Consider the following 23322-nt stretch of genomic DNA (forward strand, 5'->3'; position numbering starts at 1 on the left):
TACAAAACGAAAAAAATATAAAATAAAACACGTCATGTGTTAAGAGAGAGGGAAAAAATTGATCCCATCACCAACAGATTTAGCTGCTCGAAGTTACATTTTTGTAACTTTGACGAATTTCAAACGGTATAAGGTTTGGCTATATAGGTACGCTATATTATATGTATAGTAATTTCTCTAAATACGTCATTGAACTCTACTCTATTCCCTCTCTCTCGGTCTATCTTCAAGCCCAAGCCACTTACTGTTACAGTGAGCATAGGTTACCAAGACGCGGTGCAGTATTTTGACCTCACCACTAAACAGCGTCAGTGTTTCTAGACACAGGGTCGATAAACTTACAAGTTATATGTACATTCGCGTATGGCGGTTTGGATTAAGGGTATACTATACATACAGTGTACCACTGTCTGTCTGTCTCTGCTCTCTGTTCTGTACCCAAACATCGTGTGCGAGGAATCTAGTTCGAGTGTTGCATTTACAATTAATGTAGATACACACAAAAGTGTATACGAGATATCTTTAAAGAGAGAGCTATTCTCTTGAAAAACAATCCGTAACACTGGTGACAATGTTCTTGTAACGATACATGTATTGTATACACGTACGGTATGCACAGTTCAATTTCTGATACAATATTACAGACTACAGTCCATCAAATTTATTACGCAGTAAAATATGACGAATTACACGAGAATAACTTACAACCATAAAAACTGTTGAAATTTTCAAGACAGCTATTAGATTAATAATGTAAGTGGACGAAAGCTTTCAGATAGAAAAAATTAGGAAAATATTTTTCATTCGAAATCATTAAATTTGCGATGATGACGATGAACAAAAAACGCGTTTCAAATAAATAATTGAGTATTTAAAAATTCAATTCTCGCGTGAAATGAAATTAAAATAAGAAATTTGTCAAAACAGTTTCATGCTGCCTCGCAAACGTGTCAAAAATGTTTTTAGAATCTTTTGAAGTTTTCACGAATCATCGCATCTTGAAATGACAGCTTCGCGTTGAGCAAAACAACTCTTCGAAGAGAGAACAGTGAAAAGTTTGTCAATTTTTTCAGAAAATATTCCATTCATTTGTACGACAAATTTCAGTTTTTTTTTTTTTTAATTTTTAGCGTTAGTGTGTCAAATGCAGAATTTTTTTTATTGATAGCAGATGGTGAGGAGAGGACCAAGGGGGTCAAAATTTTACTGACAAAAAACATATTAGCATAATGTCATGAAATTAACATAGTAAGATCAGTCTGCCATTTTCTTTTAAAATATTTTCAATTTGGAAGAGATGATCTCAATTCCCTTAGTTTTATTACACACCTTTCCAGGTTTTTGAAGTTTTCCAAACAAAAAAAATCAGAATTTGAAATCCTGGCAAGGCAACAAAATATGTATAGAAATGCCAGAAAGAGAAATTTTCAACATTAATGGGGGAGAGGGGGGGGGGGTGGAAAATCGTATTTTTTCAAACTTGAAGGAATAATATTTGTAGGTAATATACTATTTGAAGGACATTCCCTGAAATATTATTAAATTTCTACAGGGTATTTCACAGGTGACCTAATTCCTTACACCTTTTTAGGCAACACATGCTGCACACGAGTAAGTCTAGACAATGTTTGCCTACTTTTTAGATTAAAAGAGCTGGGTTAGGATAACATGAAAAATTTCATTTTTCTTCAATTTTTCTACAAAGTTACAGATCTTGTAAGCATTTACTTTTTTTTTCAAAAAAAGTAACTTCTGTGGCTAAAAAGTAACCAAAAAATAACAAAACATGGGTAATAAATATGTATTATAATGCAGAAAAAAATCACCAGAAAAATCAGAACCTTTTCATTTTCAATTAAAATTTTAATAAACGAGAATTTTTGCAATTTATGGCGACCTTTGACAATCTTAGCAAAAGAAAGGGCTTTTTTTAGCACTTCCTAGCGAAAAAGTGACAAAGTAGGGCAATTTTTAGAAAAGAGTGGGACCATCAATAGGAAAGGCTTCGGCAATAATTTCAGCAAAAAGTAGCGCTTCTTCGCAATTTGCGGAAACACAGCGAGACTCGGTGGCAATTTTCCAAAAAACGAGAATTTTTGTTAAAAAGTTAGATTTTAAAAAATTAACAAAAAAGCATGATCTGTTTGGCAATTATTGGCAAAAGTGATAAATATTTTTTCGAAATTTTTGTCAAAAAAGTTGGAATATTCAGCAACTTTTAGATAAAAAGCGAGATTTTTGCTGATTTTTGGCAAAAAAGCTAAAACTTTTGGATACTCAATAATGGGGAAAAAGGTGTTGTCAATTTTTTGCAAAAAGCAAGTGAAAACATTTGTTTTTGTTTTCTTCCAGAAATAAAGCCGGTCAAGATTTGGAAAAATTGGATTTTCGAAAAATTTTTAAAAAATGAAGTCTAAAAAATCAGTCTACAAAAAAATCAAAAAAAAAATTCAAAATAATTTTTTCACCTTCGAAATTTTTTTGAATTTTTAATGCAGCTTTATAATTATGAGTATGATAATTTCTTACAAAAATTTAAATAAATTATGGACAATCAAAAAGAAAATTTTTTTTGGAATTTTTTTCTGGACTAAAATTTTCATGACTTCAACTTACATTTTTCAACGGAAATTACTTAATTTAATTTAAAGAAAAAATTATATTCATGTTTGATTAACGAGTTCGAAAGCTTTTCGGAAGTACCTTCGAAAGACCACTTTGATATTTGGCTTGGAAATGAAATGCACATTTCAACAAGAAAACAAGAAAGAAAATTTCTACGAATGACCTCTTGGGTGATTCCATTATCTATTCAAGATAAAAAAATCACTTCTAACTATACTGGAAGAAATACGGGGGGGAGGGGTGACTGGAGGCTAAAAATTTCACAACGAATATGTAAATAACAGGTCTCAACTTCCATTAGCGAGATCTCCAATTTGAATCGGGGTTTATTGACCTGTCAATTCCTTCCTTAAAAATCTTCAAATATTCTTGGTTGAAAAATATTAAGATATGCAAGCAGCATTTTGAAGGGGACTGATGAACTGAAAATATGGTTTCAGCATTGTAATCGTATTTTTCGACAACGCCCTTCTCTTCCCCGTTTTCCCTTACCCATTTATTCAAACTCGAAAGTGGAAATCAACAAAAAAAAAAGCATACGTTAGCCAATTCCTCCGAAAGAATATTCACAACGTCGACCAATTTTTAAAAGTTATCGAAAGCTCGTCTTTCGAAAAAGTCTCGAATCGTACCACAAAACGCTAACTTGGTTCTTTTGGCGATAAAACGACGTGAAATTGGTACGATAAGTAAAATAAGACCACTTTACAACTTCACGGAAGCCAGAAAACGTGATATAACACTCGACGAGCATTACTATGCGCTGAGCAATACATAAGTACATACGATTTATCGAGAGCAATATGGCACCAATACTCAAACTCAATTGGACTTGACCTTGATATCAACAACTTGTACGTACATTACACAATATACATACGATTGTTCTGGCAAAGATCAAATTTCACTCCATAAGCGAGCGATGCACGATGCGGCGACGTTATGGTAAATTCTAGGCAAATTACACGCTCAAAACAACGCCATCGTACCGCAAAGAATAAAGAGTTTATGGAAAATAAAATCAGCATCGTAGTTTTAATAAACGCAAAGCGCGGCGCGACGTTAGACAAATATAAATGAAAATTGCTCGTAATAACACCCACGCAAATTGGCTAAAGAATTCGTAGAATTTAACCGTCTCTAGTTACGAGTTATCTGTTCGGCTCAGGTCACCCACCCGACCCTTATTTTTTGCCTTTTGCTTTCCCCATAAATTACCACGTTTTTGGAATTCGTAATGAAAATTGTGCATTAACGATAAGTAATTCTCGTTCTATACGTATACAATACGTAGTAGGTACGTTTACGTTTCACAAGCACAAAATGATTTTCGTATTCTACGTACAATTCCACGACGATTTTTAGACGATAGGTAATTGGATACGATTTTCCCTTTAATTTCAAATACTCCTGGCTAGGTTTTCAATTCAGTTATACAGATAAAACGACACGATGAGAAGATTAAATTGCATCAAAGGCTGCGCTGGGGCACAAGACAGTGTGGAGTGTGGAAAAAAATTCGTCAAATTTTTTCCACTACGTGATTTTGTTACTCGACGTAAGGAATTTACACGCGTGAACGATGTGTGAACATAATGACAAGGTTATACAAATTCTCATGTCTAATACACAAATATACGTACGTACTTATCGAAAATACACAACGGTGACGTATTCATTATTAAAGCAATATAACAGTTTACGACAACGACGACAAAGTTGGAGAAAATGTCGAAATAATATACGAACGAATTCGGCTTTTCTTTTTACACAACTATATGGCGATGAAACTGCCAAATGATAAAAGGTGTAATCGAGATTGGAACACATGTTTGTTTCGGTGTTTTCACCTCGTCACTCGAAGGTGGGGAAAATATAACTGAAACTGTTTTTGTGTTGATACGTTGTTTATTCGCTATTGACGTCATTTTTCAAGTTCAAGTTTTTTGTATTTGTATTCAAATTTTTTGCTCGGGAGAGTTCCACTTCTGTTGTTAACGCGAAAGCCCAAAAAATGGCGATTTTTCGTTTACAAATTCGTATACGATACAGTTTTTGAGGCGCAATTGAGGAAAATTCATTTGATCTTCGGGGTAAGTCCGATTCGAAGGTATTCTTTACTACGCGACATTTTTTCATAGAATATCGAGAAAAAATTGTGATCATTTTAAAACGTATCTAACAATTCGAAAAATTTCAATTTTTTTCATTTCACCAAGAGTACAGAAATTCTGCACTCCAAAATTTACATTATCATTTTTTTTTTGTTCTAATTCTGAGACTGAGCTAAGGATTCTCAAAGTGAGGCTTTTTTGGAAAATAGTGATTTTATTCCATTTTTGTAAAATTTCACTACAACGACTTTTCACCATGAATTGAAATTTAAAAACTTATTAAAAATTTGTCGATGATTTTTTTTCAGTTTTTCTGCGTATGTACTTTTCATTTCTTTTTATTTACAACGAGAAGTTAAAATTACACTAGTATTGAATGGTCAATTTAATATCGATATAATCTGACCAAAAAACACACTGATAACGTTGCCTAAAAACGTAAAACTCATCCACGAATGCACGTAGTTTTACGAAGATTTATTTATACGCCGATGAATGATGGGTAATTGCTTAATCAAAGATAAAGCCATCAAAATACATTATTTTTCAAGAATATTCTTCACATCTTATCAATGTTTACGTTTCCTTTCGAATAGAAACGTTTTTATCGCCTCGGCTCTGCTCATTAGCTATGAGAAAAAATTTAGGGGGGGGGGGATTAAAACAATAAGGTTTCAAGAAAATTGTATTTCAGCTTGGTTCAAAAATCAAAAAAATGGAATAAATGACAAAATGTTTCAAAAAATCATGACTTAGAAAAACATTGAACGAAAAAAAATTTTTTAATGAAACCACAACCTAAAACACTACGATCCAGCGCACACTCCACCAAACCACGGTGGCTCTTTACTGATCATTGATCAACTCTACACTCTACTCTTCTCAACGGTAAACATAACATGCTGCTGAACAACGAAAACTACCGCCGCCCCCCCCCCCCCATAAGCATACGTACATACGCGCAGAGATTTGTGATTGAATCATTCTTTCGTTCATTCGCGTGGGTGCAATATTGAATGATAAAAAAAATGAAAGTCATTCAAAATCAAATAATTTCAAAATTTTTAGACAAGTCGTAAAAAAAAATTGACTCCTAAAATTTTCAGATGAATATAGAAGGTCAACAATTGTCGAATTAGCAGCCCTTTGGCGGCTTTTTAAACAAAAATGAGTCTAAGGTGTCGACTACTCGGCCCAGAAATGGACGAAAATTATTATGAGAGTGGGGGTCAAAATGTGGTTTTCAATATAGATTTTTTCAACGTTCATCATATTCGGATAGAGAGTTCATATTTTCAGCAATAAATTCTCAGTGGTGAGAAAAATCTGTAACTTAAAAAAAAACACATTTTTCGCCAACTTGTGGCAAAAAAAAAATTAATTTAAATATCCTGTATTGAAGAATTTTTCTCGACGAGGTGTTGATCGACTCGATATTATTTGAATTTCAAAATTTCCAAAAATCACACACCTTTTGAGACTATTGGTAGCTGAAAAATCGCTTTTGAAAAAAAAAAGAGAACAAAAATAAAACACGTTCAGTTTCCACGAGGAATAATAATTAGGGCGAAAATTTTCAACAGTGACCTATTCCCCTTCAACACGTCCGAAGAAACCATATAAGGGAATTATCCAGCGTTAGCTCGGGTCAGTCCCCCAAAAAACCCTAATAATTGGGTTAGCTTCTTCGAAACTTCGGCAGTGAGTTGAATTAAACAGCAATAATCGAGTTACTTGTTCAGATTCTCTGCATACAACTCATCGAGTCGATGATTTTGATGTAGTTATTTGAACCCTCGAGTGAAAGTGTAGCTGTAGATACTTGTTGCTATACATATACTCGTGCAGACATCAGGTATACGCGGTACGTTTACGCTCATCATATTAGTTAAGTTTCTCCACAACCGAGAGACAAACTTTTAATAGAGAAATCCTTAAATTCGAACCAGAGAGATAACTTGAATAGCTGCGCCATACGAATGTGTTGAAAACAACAGTTGAAACTTTTCATTCGACGAACGGAGAAAAAAGATAAGTACAACTTGAGAGAAGCTCACTTTTACGAGAACTTGTTAAATAAATAAAATTTTCAAGTTCTCGATCTGCAAAGAAACTTTTGAACCGTCTATTTTTAGTATTTTATATTATGTATAGGAGAAATTCTACCAAAAAATGGTTTTTAAATGGTTTTAAAACGTAATAATGTGAACAAAAATAATTTTCAAAATCGAATATAGTTTCAAAGCGTATTAAAAACCAAGTCTTACTTTGCAGATCGTGTTTTCCGTATTTTAATCACAGCTTGGTGAAGATAGCCCTCTTTGGGGAACTAGCGCAAAATGTCGACTGAAAGTTGCACGTTTCTCTTGTTTAGAAAAATTCCAACTTTACTCCCCGTTCACTTACTTAAAATGCTTTCCCAGCTTCATCTCTCAAATATTTGATAAAAATGGTCAAGTGTTAGAAAATAATAATCTGAACATTCGGGGGAAAAACGCGAAAATTTCATAAAAACGTAAACGCAATTTTGCTCACTTCAGCTTCAATTTTTTTAATGAATTAATGACAATGACTCTCACATTCGTTTAGATTTGGCATCTTTCGTTTCTTTTCTCTTTTCAATTTTCAGTTACCTTAATCACGTCTTCACTTACATCCTCTCAACCTCTCTCTGCTTTTCGAAAACTATCGTTTCGCTTCTTATTTATTTTACAAATTGAATTCCATCTTCTGATAATTTTTTTTTCCAACAATTTCATAAAAAAATTCCATCTCGCAATATTTTGATTTGCTAACCTTATAGCGATGACAAGTTTGGAAATAGAAAAATGAACGATATGACGTAGAAAAACAAAGTGGAAAGTGAAAACAGCCGTATGACACGACTGCTCTAAGTGATGAAATTCTCACCCTTTGCGATATAGTTTACGAAAGGAAAGTTTGGCAATGAGGAAAACACCTTCGGCGTAGTAGAAAAAAACACACAGTCGCAGTCGCCTCTGCTTTTATCAGAAAACCGCCCAAAAGTTAGCAAAGTAAAAGCCTGACGAGCTGGAAGTAACTATGCGGCCGGCATTTATACGTTGTAGCGTTATTTCGCCATAAATCCGAGTGTAAATTTGACGTGTATATGCAAATTGAACTATTTCAGCTTTAAAGCTCTTTAGAAAAACGTGTAAAATATATAAAGGTCTTCTTTACCTCCCCTCATCCCGTTCGTGTTGCTTTTCTTATAGGCCGAAGTGGGTAATACGTTGCAAAAAGCAAACAGTACATACCTACATACAATGAAATTAGACGAACAGCCAGGGTATCGAAAAGTCGAGTATGTACGTACTACGTACATTGTGTACATAGACATACTTGTAGACCGTTTAATATGAATCTCTCTCCTCTCTCCCTGCCACAGCTATATCGATGAAAATTTGACAGTATTTTTATTTGGCGTAAATTGAGCTTTTTCCATGCGGTTTCACGTTGGGGTAACATGACGTAATACATGGTTAGTATGACGTCATCACAACAACACGATCGAATATTCCTCGTCGGCTGCGAATACTAAATGCCACCACCCGGTTTAAAGGCGAAGTTTTCCATTATCCGCCGGCACAGATTGGAGGGGAGGGGGGCAATCGAAGAGAGGGTTTTAAACCTCGTCCTCATCGTCGTCTTTTTTTCTTCTTTATCGTCTTTTCAGAATATATATTTTTATACATAGCTTGGATGCAGTCGTCGTCGCCGTCGCCACTGTGTACATTTGTTTGTGGAAAATATACGAGAGAAAAAACAGCGAAGTATCGACAAATACACATAAAATTTTCTAAAACTTTATTGACGAGAAACATGCGAGATATGAGCACAACCTACGGAGGAATACGTGCCCGGTAATTTATTTTCCCTTTAGGGAAAACACATACTTACACTATACATTTATAAGGGTGCGCGTTTGTGTACTCATGAAGTCTTCATATTGGTAAGGTACATATGTACTTGTGAGGTCTTGAAATGGGAATATTTTTTGAGTAAAAATCGTACATTATCGAGGCATTTTATAGTAAAATTATGTAAATATTATTCGTAGGTAGATCTCTTACAATTTTACTCCCTAAAGAAGGTGTGCAATACACAAAGGGACGAGCGAAATATCGCTCCGTTCTTTTAAATATCAAGCTCAAATACAGCTGTAAAATCGGCCATTGAATTCTCCTTCCCAAAATCTCTCTGATTCTCCGTAACATCATAGCTAATAAAAAAATGAAAAATTTTTCAGCATCTCAACAGCATCTGATTCTATAAATAAACACTCGTGAAATTTCAGAAATTTTCTTCGCCAGAATCCTCAAAATGCATAATAATATAAGTTCAAATTTAAATAAGTAAACAGAAATTGGCTCACATAAAGAAGTAAAAATTGAAAAAATTCGTAATTCATTTAAAATTTTAAATATCAGTTTGGTTCATTTTTCATTTAAAAAATCAAAATTTATCATGTGTAGATAAGTGAAAAAAAAATTTCTGAATTGCCCGGTGTTCGAAAAAAATAATTAAATACACGAATAAAAGGACAAAGCAGCGCCTAAAAACTGGGATTAGATTAGCCGCATTTTCTGCGACTTTGTGACTTCGAGCAATCTAGGTACGGTTTTCGAAAATCCGTTTCTGTTAGTTCATCAAAAATGCACAGAAAAATCTCATTATCTTAATTATCAAAATGACTGCTTCTTTTTAATCAAAACTGCCAACAAGTCTTTGTTGTATGAAATAATAGGCAGGTTTTATCAAAACGATGTAAGGTAGAGTGGGGTAATTGCAAAAATGGAGTAATAGCAAAATTGTGACTTTATGCAAAAAAATATCAATTTTCTGGGGTGTCGAAGCAACATCCTTTACCGTCTTACCGACATATTCACTTGGTCACAACTCGCGGGGTTCAACTTGTAGCTCCGTTCCGTAGCAAACACTTTTATCAAAGCATGTTGAAACCACTCATAAGTAAAGTGAGAGGTGTTTTTTTTTGAAAATGCATGTGAAATAGAAAGAACTGCCGATTTATCTGGAATTTTCACGATTTAGGGTCACAAAGGATTGAAATTTAAAGTGAGATATCGCTATTCGGAATTTTTTATATTATTTCGGCTGTAAATTGCGTTTTTGCAATCACCCCAGAAAAAATCGATTTGGGGTAATTGCAGAAACAATTTTTTTTTTCATTTTTGCATTTACTCCAAATATTCTTTTTACCCTAAACAGCTCGAAAATGGTTCGAAATTACAAAAAAAAAAAATAAACCTCCACGGTTACATGATGAGCTACACTCTAGAGAAGTGATTAACAGTGATGTACACGGTTCAACTGTCTCAGTACAAACTTACTGCCTAGCTTGATATCAACTTAATTATAAACAATATAAAAACGTCATGTTTGAGTGTCCCACTTATTCATTCTCACACTCTTCAACCTATTCCTTGAACTCTGACTCATCCAACTAGCTCACTCTCTGTAAACTCCTTTTCTCATACAATAGTCTTGTTTTTTGCCAAAATCTCAGAAACACCTCTTCTGTAAGTACGAGTATAGGTCAAAATAAATCGAACATTTTTGTCGCAAAAAATCTGCTTTCTTTGTTAAAATTTCAACAAAAAAAAATCAGTTTTTCATCAATTGCGAAAAATGCTACTTTTTTGTAAGAATTGTAAAAAAAAATTGTTATCTACCAAAATTTTCACAAAAGCCTGGTTTTTATTGTCAAAACTGCCAAAAAAAAGTTTGTTTTTTAAGCTAAAATCTCAAAAAGGTCTGTTTTTAGTTGACATAATAAATTTAGCCAAAAGTCTTACTTTCTGTTTGCCAGAATTGCAAAAAAAAATCCACTTCTCCATAAAAGTTGCAGGGAAGTCTCGTTTTTCATTGCCAAAATCACCTTAAAGTTTTGTGTTTTTTTTTTACTAAAATTGCAAGAAATTCGTACACTTGGAAATTCAAGTTTTTGAGGAAAATTCATTCGGGGGAATTTATTGGGGGGGGGGAGGGTGGTCATTTGGGAAGATATTAGTGAAAGATAATGGATAGAGGGATTGTCCCAGAATCGTTTTTAAGAATGTTGCGATCGTCGCAAAAAATGATATTCATTTTTCAAAGCACGCAAGGGATGGGAATTAAGGTAGCAAAGATAAAGGCTCCAAAAGAAATCGTCATTAACCTTCAAAAAATCACACGCCAGATTTTAGCTCATATGATCAACTAGGTAAGTAAGGTTCTAATGATAATGATGCATACAAAATTGAACTCTGCTTCCTAAAAAGACACGAAAATCTACTCACACCGTCACCCGGCTGTACAGGGGTGAGGAGGGTTGAAAATTGACACCCCTCTCCCAAACATCAAATTTTAGTTTCCTATTCTTATGATTTTGATGGTCCATTAACTCGATAGGAGATTTTCAAGGCCAACGAACGCATGCCTACATATATTTGGGTTCAAGGTCAGCCTAAAAAAACACCAATCACCATCAAATGATTTTACTGAAGAAAATCGAGCTAAAAAGTAGAAAACCCAACGTAGGAATTGTACAATTTATCGTCGTGGAATCCCCTCCCTCCTTAAATTTTATCGAATAAAACCACTGATTTTTCATAAAATTCAAATTTTCAAACAATTTTCTCAATGTTATCCATAATTTTTCGCGAAATAAGCTATACTTGTACACACACACGGGCACAGACTCCAGCAAAAAAATCTAAGACAGAAGGGGTCAAAAAACAGCCAAATCTAATTCTGCATCATATTATTCGACCATCATTAATAACCCGTTTATCGCGAATGTGAACGCGCGTGGAATAAAGCCGATAACTTTACATCCATCGTTCATTGAACTCGTGTAGGTAATGGTATACCGATCACATACAGTCTAAAGATTATCTGCTAATTAGACGGCATTTGCTCTTTTTCCTCCGTGTCTTTCCCCTCTCGTGCAGTCTTCGTAGAGTAAAAATGTCTGTTATCACGACGACGCGCCTTCATTGACCAAGCAAGCGCACTTGTCCGACGATTAACGCGAACAAAGTGCAAACGCTACAAATATTTCGAGTCACGTTCATTCATCATAGGAAAAATCTACGACAGGGCAAGGTCACTTGGAGTTATGTCATCGATAAACGATAGAACGAGATAAACTCGCGACACCGACCCACCGCGACCGTCGCTCTCCATAGTCGCATCGTCGTAATCGTAGTAATTACACCGGCACGCGTAGTAATTTGGCCACACTTGGCAAATGGCTCGTAATCTTGCGTTAAATTACCCATATTTTTTCAATTTTTGTGACATCTTTTCACAGACACATCGTATTCCATTGTACATCATAACATGCAGGTGCTGAAGATGAAACCAAAAAAACAACAAAAAATATTGCGAATACGCGACATAATAATATAAATACTAGAGACGTATAAAGAGTACAAATTGCAATACATATAAAAAATTTCGTCAGTCAGATACACTAGATCCCCCTCGTCTGTAGAAAAAATACGTATGTACTGTCACGTATATATGATGCTGGCGGATGAGGAAAAAAACTTGATTCGATTCCACCTAACGATGCCCTTTCTTTAACTTTTACGACGAGTACATTGAGGCTAAATTTAGAGACATGGGCGAACGTCAACGCTGACAATATTTGCGTTTTTTTGCTCCTCGCTTCATCTCTTTCTCTCTCTCTTTCTATCTAGGTACCTTTTACTGGTGTGACAATTGCGCATTCAACAGGCTTAATTTCCCACAGGAGCATGATAGAATTTATCTCGCAAATAACGTCAAATGGATTTCTATACCGAAAGAGGATGAAAATGTAAAGTAGCCTTGCGATTGATGCATTTCAATATTAATCAGTTTCCTATTACGTACTCATATGTATTCATCGGGAATAAGTGAATTGCACTTAATTGTACACATTATTATGGCTTGGAATTATAAATAATCGATCACTGATCGCTATTTGAATTTGAATAGCTGCGAAGGAAGTCACGATCATGTATGGAATGATCTATAGACCCAAAGACCTTCTTCTATGGCTCAGTTGTCCCATCCTCATTATTCTAGATTTACTGAAAATACCTTGGAATGAACTGTGCAGATGCACTCACACTATGTAGATACAATAGATTCATATACATTGAAATGGAACACCAGATTTAGATAAGCTGTAGACAGATCAGCAGTGAACTTTTGCTTCATCGTCTAAGGTAAGAAACACTACCACAATGTCTCGAGCTGTTACTCACAGCAATGGGGAAAATCAAAAAGGACATCATACCATTCATTCATGATATTTTTTCCAATCCTGACTTCAAAATCATTTAGATACCTAATACGAAATTTATCAGTCCAACTTTCAACAGCTCAACAAAAAAAATTTCAGCAGCTCAATCGTAGAACTTAAGGGTCTCAAAAGGCCAGTTACCACCAAGAAACCTAATTTGCAAACACAATCAGGTTTACAGACCAGCTTCTAGTACTTGTAACAGAATGTTAAAAAGATATTTTCATAAGACTCGTAGGTACTCAATTTTGTCCAAAATACCTACTTACATAAAAATAACTTTAGCGACCAATAAAGTGACAAAACGTGAGTAAAACATTTAAATGTAGAGAAAAATCACCAAAAAGCCCAGCACATTTCAAATTGAAGGGACTGACGGAAAAGGGGCCTTCTCGGCCGGAGGCCCTTTTTCCGCACTTTGGTGATTTGAGTTCCTTGAAGTCTTGGCTACCTTGGGTGTGAGTTTCAGTTCATGATCTTGTTCCTAGAGCAAGTTACATGATGTTTTATTCATATCATCTCTTTGAATAAAACATCTCAATCGGCATACCGCCATACCGTAGGTACGTGTTCGGTGTTACAGTTTCATAAAAATTGATCTGGAGGCGAAAGGAAGGAAGCATCCTACACAAATTTCAAGCAAACAAAGTTATAGAGAATTAAATTTTCAATCGACATCATGTTCTTAATTTTTTCTTAAAATGCCTTGTTTTTTTTTATTTATATCACGTAAAAGATGAATGTGAATAAAAATCAAAATCAGCTTAATGGAAAAAATTGATCTGGAGGTGAAAGGAAGCATCCTACGAAAATTTCAAAAAAACAAAGTTGTAGAGAATTAAATTTCCAATCGACATAATGTCGTTAGTTTTCTTATAAAATGCTTAGTTTTCGATTTAATCACGTTGAAAGATGAAGTTAATCAAAATCAACTTATGGAAGAAGGGCCTCCGACGCGAGTTTTTAAATCTCATTTTTTTCAAAGATGTGGATAAATTATTTGGCAGGTGATGGTCAATACTTGTTGCTGACACTTCAAATTTTTAAAAAACACCTACCTCAAATCAATACGTTGAGTAGTTTTTAATTGGCAACAAAAGTAAAACTTGAACGCGTTTTTCTCAAAACTATGTTTTTCCGAGGGAGCCCTTCTTTCATCAGGCCCTTCAATTGAAATGTTCCAGTTTTTAATTTTAAAAAGTTGGACTATTTTTCAACTTTTTGGTAGAAAAAGCGAAATATTTTAGCAAAAAGTAGGACTTTTTATAGACAACTTCTAGCATGAAAGGAATTCTTGAATATTTTTGCAAAACGAAAAATTGTAGCTATTTTTTTTCAAAATTTTCGAAACTTTGTTTTAAAAAAAAAAATTTTAATAAAACTTGAATTGAGATTTTTTAGCGAAAAAATCGAAAAGTTTTTGTCAATTTTTGAAAATTTAGAAATCTTCTTTGTATGACTTGGCAATCATCTTGCTAGGCCGTTTTGATACTCGTAGGTATCTAATTGTGGCAAAAAGGTGATACTTTTTGACAAAAAAAACGAGATTATTATTGAGTAATTCTTGAAAGAAGGGTAAACTTTATAGCAATATATTTTGCTACAAAGCGAGAATTTTTGTCAAAAAACAAGAATTTGACAATTTCAGCAAAGATAGATAAGGACTTTTGGTAATTATTGTAAAAAGGTAATACTTTTGGACAATACCTGGGAAAACAATGAGACTTTTGGTTTAAAAAAATGAGACTTCGTTGGATAAAATTTTGTCAATTTTTTCAAATTTTTGGAATAAAATATTTTTCATTTCATCCCCACCATTGGTTAAACTGTTTATTGAATGATGACTATAAACCGGAAATTATACAAATAGACTTGGAAACCAATTTGGATATCTATTTGTTTGGTTATTTTAAATAAATTGAAGAGACCGAAGAAAGTGTTGAGAACGTTAGTATGTACTTGAAAATCAGCTTTTTAATGAGCTTAATTTGTATCACGAATTCTTTTAAATGACGTACCTATATCCAGCTTATTTATAGTAACATTATTGTAATGGACTCAGTTTATTAAATATGCATATAACGCCGTACAGGAGAATTAGACATTGAGGTCGGAAAAATTCCTATCAAAGGGGACTTTTTTCTAAAACGTGTAGAATACCACCCTAAACAACATACTAAAAGTCCCCATCGCTAGGGGTGGTGCTAACCCCAGGAGGGGGGTGAGACCTCCCCCAATTTCAGTTTTTCGCCATTTTCTCCTCCGCATTGCATTTTAACGAAAAATGTGTAGTTAGGTAAAAAAATCTACGTCAAATTTCCGATCTAATGATGTATCAACTTTCCTTGTATGTTCAAGGGGGGTGGAACTACAACCATTCAAAAAAGGGGGGTTCCCTGTAAAATGCATAAAGGCTGTAGGCGCCTAAGAGGGGTGAAATGGTCCCCGAAAGCGTTCGAGTTGATATTAGCATAAAAGGTGGGTACCATAGAGAAACCTCCGCGCAAAAAATTTCAGATCCACACCCCCTCCTTTTTTTGGGGAACCCCCTTTTCTGAAATTTCAATAACACTTTTCTCAGTCCCATTTCAACCGATTTTGAAAATTTTTCAGTATGTTATGTATATCCTTAGTAGGTATCCCCATAAAAATTTTCAGCCCCCTCCCCACACATTTACCCCTGAAAATAGCCTTTTTCAACTTATTTTATGCTTTTCAACAATAGTAAAAAATGAAGGGGCTACGTGCTCTGGAGAGAGCTAGATGAGGGTAGCAAAAAATCTGACGTCATATTCGTGTTCAGCGGGATCAAATCATATGAAAACGACACCCTACTCATTGATATTTAGTTATTTCCCCCAAAATTCCCATTTTACCCCCACCCTCCCTGAGACACATTTCTACATCATTTTGAGGGGTAAATATGAGGGGAGGGGGCTGGAAATTTTTATGGGGATACCTACTAAGGTTATACATAACATACTGAAAAATTTTCAAAATCGGGTAAAATGGGGCCGAGAAAAGTGTTTTTGAAATTTTAAAAAAGGGGGGTTCCCAAAAAAGGGGAGGTGGCGTGGATATGAAATTTTTCACGCGGAAGTTTCTCAATGGTACCCATCTTCCATGCTAATATCAACTCGAACGCTTTCGGGGACCATTTCACCCCTCTTAGGCGCCTACAGCCTTTATGCATTTTACAGGGAACCCCCCTTTTTTGAATGGTTGTAGTTCCACCCCCCTTGAACATACAAGGAAAGTTGATACATCATTAGATCGGAAATTTGACGTAGATTTTTTTACCTAACTACACATTTTTCGTTAAAATGCAATGCGGAGGAGAAAATGGCGAAAAACTGAAATTGGGGGAAGTCTTACCCCCCTCCTGGGGTTAGCACCACCCCTAGCGATGGGGACTTTTACTATGTTGTTTAGGGCGGTATTCTACACGTTTTAGAAAAAAGTCCCCTTTGATAGGAATTTTTCCGACCTTTGGCTCATTTTATGTGTAATTCTACTGGGCTACTAATCTAATAATTCCAACGCTAACTCGGTGTCGGTGAATACGTATGATTAATGCTTTGATGATAGTCAAATGTTCACAATTAGTAGGTAGAGGTACGTCTACGTACGTACTTTTACAACGATGAAATATAAAAAAATTGATCCGTGAACAAATAAATAGGATGGGCATTTGAGCATACCTAATAGGTAATTATTACTGAAGACTTCATTATTTCTGAGCAATTGACAAGTAACTAAAGAAAGAAGTTACGACACAACATGAAAACAAGTCGTCTCAATTTTGATTATTTTTTTCCTTCTTCATTTTCAAATCGTAAATAAATGTAGATGAAAACTAGCGAATCAAAATCATAACAAAAACAAGGATTGTACGAGAGTATCTCATTCAATAATCTACACACGATGCTCGGTCTACAGTCTACACCTATTTAAACAGTCCTACACAATAAACACAAGTATCAGAATAATACTGAGAAACACGATCGATTATTCGTGAATAAACTTTTACTAGAATACAATAATTTAGGGTTATTACCGTATAAGTACTCATTACTACTCCGAAGAGTACCAAGAAATAAATAGCCATGATATTGATTCCCTGAAATACATATTATTTACAGGTACTTACATCTCAACTTCTAGTACGTATAGTAATTCATTAACCCTCCCCCCACCCCAGTTGAAGGGGGTAAAATGGAAAAACACAATGAAAATACTCGATCCGAATATACAATATGTACCTGAAAAAAGATGTTAAAGGGCATATTATTTTTATTTGATGTGAAATGACTTTAACGACGACGATGGGTACTTCATTAATTTGCAAGCTTTTCGACGAAGAGCTTCATTAAACTCGACGACTGAGTCGATGTCAAAAACGATAACGCATAGCTAAATCGCAACGTGTATAAATTTACAAAACAAGCTCATAAAAAATTCGTAAATAGGCGAATTCGGGTCACATCTAACGAAGGGTAAAATTATAGGTAAACAAATTTAAAGAGCATTTATTTATAAACGCTCGATGTCCGTGACTGGAGTTCATACAAGTCTCGTAACTACCTACATGTACTTAAATCAAATTTTGTTATGTACACAGTACACACGCATATAAATTAGTAAAATACCTGAAAAAATTCATTCATCTGTAACTATCGCAGAAATCTCTAAATACCTTTGAATGAATGAAATACTTATGTTCACATCATAATGCCAATCCTTTCTCGTATGACTTTGTATGATTGATATACCTTGATTTTTTAATTGATGAATTAATACAAGCAGACAAACCACATAGCCGAGTCTATCAGGGGTGCAAAAAAATTTTAGAATCATTCAAAATTAGATAAATTAAACACATTCAATCAGTCAAAAATTGCGAGTTTTCAAACATACAACAAATAAAAATCAGAATATCATTTTCAATAACAGAATTAATTTGGCATTATTTTAAAAACAAAAAAATGAAAAACGGAGGAAAGTGTTTCAAAAGAATAAGTTTTCTAATACCGGACCGGAATAAATTCTAAATCCATTAATATCGAGTTCATGTATGTAGCAAAGACCGGTCCATATTCAATTCACCAAAATACTACGACGAGCGCCATCTTATTGTCACTGAATTACTGATCGTTATCTTTTGCCAATTCTGTAAAGGTTAATGTCATGTAACATTTCCTTATCCTCACAATGTCTAACCAAACGATGGAATTATTTTGGAATTTGTAAAAATTAAAATCCCCAGCATGAGCAGAAACTTATCGTGTTCATTCCGGAATACTTCGAATCTTCGAGTTCGATTTTATCTTCTGAAAATCGAATTGGGATATACACGTATATTCGAAAGTGTATGGAGGAAATGAAATGGCTAAGTTGTTACTTCAACGGACAACGAATTCTGGTCCAGCAGAGTAATTCCATCCAGTATTTTAGTAACTATATCGCGAGTAATTCAAGTTCATGACGAATGAATAGAGAAACATTCAGAACTATTCATCAACTTCCGAAAGCTTTTTCTCGGGTGTTTAGTGCAGGGTGACCGATTCTAAACGATTTCCATTGAGCTTGGAAGGATAGCTGATGATCAAACTTCAGCTCAAAGACAGTTTTAAAGCCGAAATAATCGAATAAATCGGCGGAAACTTATTAGAATGAGCGAAAAATAAAATTATATCAACGAGTCCGATCAAAGATGACGTTGACTTTTGAAAGTTACAAATTTTGAGTAAATTGACAAAGTGTTAGGTGCTATGAGATTATAGTTATCGTACTGGAAAAATTGATTAAAACTTACCACAATATCCATCCAATTGTACACACAATAAAAGCAGCAAATTATTTTTAATTAGAATAACAGCACAAAACTACTTCGAAATGGAAAAATTTCTGTCGAACTGAAGAGAGAAGATATTTACTAGGCTTTAGAGGTTGTTAGGTGTTGATTTACTTTGGTGTCGGTATCGGAAAGGTTTACCCAAGTTCATGTTCAAAAATTCTCACAAGATTTTGATTTTTAGATTTATTCGTTCAAATTTTTTAAAAACTTTTTTAAAATGATTTTCATTACAAAAAATTCAAGATTATTTAATTTTTTATACTAAATTTTAATTTAATAATGAAAAAATTGAATAATTCAACAAACAAGTAAAACAAGTTACTATAGTGGGAGAAATTATTCAAGATAGTAACACTGCTTCTGAACTCATTGAGTAGTTTGCAAACAATGCTTAGGAAGCTAATCAAATTTTTTCTCGTAAACAAACAAAAACAAAATATTTTTGAAATTTTCATTTGGCAAAGTGAAATTTGAAATTTGAATGATGAAGAACTAATAAAAATAACTATTTATATGATCGAAAAATGTGATATAAACCATTTTCATGGTTTGTAAAAGCCTTTTAAAATGAATTATATTAAATTTGCTGTATTTACTCTGTGTGTATTATATAAGCTAGAGGGTGAGTGACTCAGTAACACCTTGCTAGGGTGTGTCCTTAAAATTTTGCTTTTTTACGAATGATCGAGAGTTTTTCTGACTAAATTTTCATTTTCAGATGCCAGATCGATAAAATGTTACCAGTGTTCAACAGCAGAAGATCCTGACGGCGAAGACAACTGTGGCGCTTATGAAGACTTTCGTCGAGAGAAACACGTCGCTGTTGACTGTTCAAGCGATGAATCCAAATCTCCTGGCTCATTTTGTATGAAAATAACACAACAAGGCCCTAGAGGCTTCATTTGTGAGTAGACGTACTACCTTATTTTAAAATTCTCGTGTCCAGTTCAAATGCAAAGTGATTATATTGATTTCCAGGGGATGGTCGCTGGAGACAAGTCATCAGGCAGTGTGCGTCGGTGGCGGAAAATGGAGTAACCGACGTTTGTCATTGGGGTGTTTTAGAAAATGGTGTTTATTGGGAAAAGTGTTACTGCTCCAAAGACGGTTGTAATTCTTCGGTGAAAAATATTGTATCGAAGAGTTTAATGTTCTTTGTAATGAGTGCCTATTTAATGTATTGTAAGTATTTATTTTAATTCACTCAGCCTTTCTTAATTCGTAACAGATCTTGAATATTTGTGTAAGCGAGTCCGTCCAAGCATTTCTCAAAATGCGTCTTCCATCAACCAGAGTATTATGTGATTTTCATAGTATTATAAGGTAATTTATTTTTTGTACTTTGTTATAATGTTGATTTTAAAGTTCTCATAATTTATTAGAAGTAGGTATATGGTCGACGAAGTATGATAGATGGATCTTTATACTTGAATATTTTCAAAAAGTCGTATTTGATACTACCAGTGTTGCAAGAGTGGAGTAAGAGTAGGAGTAAGGAGTGCAAGGAGTGAGATTTTTTGAGGAGTATATGCTTGGAGTAAGAGCACTCCATGCTGTAGTGTAGAGCCATACTCCTATGCTGGAGTACTCCCACTGTTTCAAAAAGGAGTAGGAGTGGAGTTGGAGTGTTGCCAAATCAAAACTCCTTACTCCTCCTTTTTTTCCTAATTTTGTGACTAATTACATCAAAATATTGCTGTTACTCACGTATTTTTAATTTTTTTATTTGTTTATTTTACTGTTTTTCTCATTTGTTATCGCCAATGATATAATTTCATCAATTATTGATATACTTTTACCATCTTACACCTTTTATTCATGGATATAATCAATCACTCAATATCCTGTAGAGGCTGTAGAGTCAAAATTCCTGAAAAATAATGAAAAATGATAGGAGTAAGGAGTGGAGTAGGAGTGGAGTAAGAGTGTTGACAGTTCCTTTGGAGTGAGTAAGGAGTGGAGTATAATGAGTAAATTCCAAAACTAGGAGTGGTGAGTGGAGTTTGGAGTATGATAAAAATGCTTGGAGTAAAAAGCACTCCTCCGGAGTGCTGAAACCAGCACTCTTGCAACACTGGATACTACATATTTGTAACTTTGTAAGCTATGTGAATGATGCACTGTTATATTATTTGATTAATAGAGTTTTTTTTTTTTAAAGTAGAAAATTTTATTTTAGATTCACGAAGTATTTAACTGAGTTGAAACCTGTAAACACACGTTCTTCTTGAATATGGAATGAAAAGGTAGATTCGTAAGTACCAATGAAATATGGCGCGTTGGAGCAAATTATTTGTTCAATAATTGCTATTCCACCAAACTTATACGTTCAATTGTGTAAGATAGGTGAAAAGTAACCACTCTGAACGATGGTAATAAGCTGCGGAAAATTTCAGCTACATCTGCGATATAAAGCCAAGTTAGAATTGCGAAATGCGAACCAAAATCCGTTTTAAAAAATTTACAACATACCTTCGTTCATTTCATCACTGATTAAAAATGCCGTGGATAAAATACTTTTTGAGCTTTTCTTCTATCTGTACAGAAGCCCATTTTATATTGGGAACATCTTTATAGATCGGCTTATAGCGAAATCTTTTCTTCTTAAATGTGTGCACAGATACGGGTTTCCTTTTACTTATTTATTTTTCTGAAAAAATTAAAAATTAAATTGATCAGCGGTGAAAATCTTCAACATGAACATAACGATAAATGTGCATATTATAGAGATTGTATACCGATGAAGTCCGTTCAAGTGTGAAACTGGAATTTAACTGAGTTTGCATAAAGTCTGAAGCGATTTGTTTCAAATTCTCGTTGAACTGCATACTTTTCCTACAATTCCAATAATCTTTTCCGCCATAAAAATCATGTAACACTACTGCTGCATGCTCCAACACGATGAATCTACCATTAAAAAAACTATGTTATGCAATTCTGAATCAATTTGATCAGGAATTAAATGTTATGTTTTGTACAGCGTACCTTCCTGAAAAATTATTCAAGAGGTTCTCCAATAGTGAAGCTGGTCCATGAAATGAAACACATTGGATTTTTTTCACCGGCATATTGTAACCAAGCACAGGCCATTTATTATAAAACCTTAAATCTTTAGCACTAAAATAACAGTCACGAATGAATAAATAAATAGGTAGGTAATTTTAAACGCTGGGAAAACTGAGAATTCAAATTTTACATCAATTTTATATGTTGACATTCCTCAACTGCCCACTTATCCTCCCAAGAGTAATTTCCGAACGAAATCTCTTTGAAATGTTGTAGAATAAGAATGTGATCTATTGCTTCTTTACCATAATCTGGAACTCATTTTGAAATAATTCGACAATGAAAAATAAACATATCGTGTGCGCTATTAAAAATATACCTTCTAAAAATTCGTACATTTTGACAACCGGAGCGAATGATTTTAAGCTTGAGGCTTGATACGTCAAAAAACAGATCCCAAGGAAGTTTGCTTTGAGAATCGATTTCAACAGATCTCCAGTGAGGTAAATGACTCCATGGTGGTAAAATCTGTGGAATTTGTAAGGATCATGTAGGTAGAGGTACTAAGTAATGTAGATATCTCAAATTATGATTTTAAAAATGTAAATTTCGAATCCTGTATTTACCAAGTGCCATTTGATTTCATCTTGTGGTAAATTTTTGATGAAAACAGCTAATCGCATGTACACATCACGTCTGAGGTTGAAACCTTCTGGAGAATTGACATCGTACAGTAGGTACCTATAAGAGATTAATGCGAATTTTTTATTAATCTAAAAATAAAATAATTTACCAAATAATTTGGAATTAAATGACGGGTACTTTTTGGGCATACGTCTTCGGTGTTCGCTTTTGAATGACATTCTTGAGAGTGGATACATGTGATAGGAAACAAAATTGAAATAATGCAAATCAATTTGAATGAAACCACTGTTAACTGTTAAGTTACTAAAGTTTGCCATCTCCGGTGAATCACATGATGAAGAAATTGACGCGGTTGTTCATTCATTTGTACAATATTATACCTATACGTAGGTATGAGTCGCTTTTATCTTAAAAATGTAGCATCTACAGTTCTATACTTCATATGATCAATCTTCATGCAATTTTCAGCTTCGAATCAAATTGAAATTTTGAAAATAGGCGAATTTCAATGTAGCGGTGACCAGATTCCTTTCCAACACCTTGAAGACTACCTATCAGGAAAATGGTGTTACCTTTACCTATAATGTGAAATAATCAGTGACAAATTGACAATGTCGGGGTCGGGCATATTAAAAAATATCTGTATCAGTGAATTCAAAATTCATTCTTTCGTCTCTCTCGTACTTCTTTTTCTTCTTGCCAATAGAAGTTGTTCAGTTCAGATTTTCGAGAAAGGAAAATTCGTCAAAAAGTGACCC

The 23322-nt window shown here is 34.2% G+C and overlaps 2 protein-coding genes across 6 annotated transcripts in view; one reads left to right on the forward strand and one right to left on the reverse strand.

The window, feature by feature from the left end:
* PRL-1 (PRL-1 phosphatase) overlaps positions 1-19030 on the reverse strand; it is a 34953-nt gene extending 15923 nt beyond the window's left edge. The window contains exon 1 of one of the 2 annotated variants that reach the window (XM_065350294.1): positions 18872-19030. The gene's annotated coding sequence lies outside the window, so the exon portion shown is untranslated. Of the gene's footprint in view, positions 1-4272; positions 4429-18871 lie in introns of those variants that run through there. The other variant, XM_065350295.1, reaches the window with a different exon arrangement.
* Positions 19031-19226: 196 nt separating this feature from the next.
* On the forward strand, positions 19227-22987 carry LOC135835846 (uncharacterized). Of its 4 annotated transcripts, none has more exons than XM_065350291.1 (6): positions 19330-19535; positions 19632-19817; positions 19892-20070; positions 20142-20236; positions 21093-21167; positions 21894-22987. In XM_065350291.1, exons 1-5 carry the CDS (start codon positions 19481-19483, stop codon positions 21142-21144), a joined length of 567 nt encoding a protein of 188 aa, XP_065206363.1. In that variant the 5' UTR covers positions 19330-19480; the 3' UTR covers positions 21145-21167; positions 21894-22987. The 4 variants fall into 4 exon arrangements, with proteins under 4 accessions (XP_065206365.1, XP_065206363.1, XP_065206364.1 ...); XM_065350292.1 differs by having other exon boundaries at positions 21093-21159; XM_065350293.1 differs by having other exon boundaries at positions 19227-19535; positions 19632-19778; positions 21093-22987.
* Positions 22988-23322: the final 335 nt, after the last annotated feature.

The sequence above is a fragment of the Planococcus citri genome, chromosome 2, assembly GCF_950023065.1.
Source record: "Planococcus citri chromosome 2, ihPlaCitr1.1, whole genome shotgun sequence".
Classification (NCBI taxonomy): Eukaryota; Metazoa; Arthropoda; class Insecta; order Hemiptera; family Pseudococcidae; genus Planococcus; species Planococcus citri.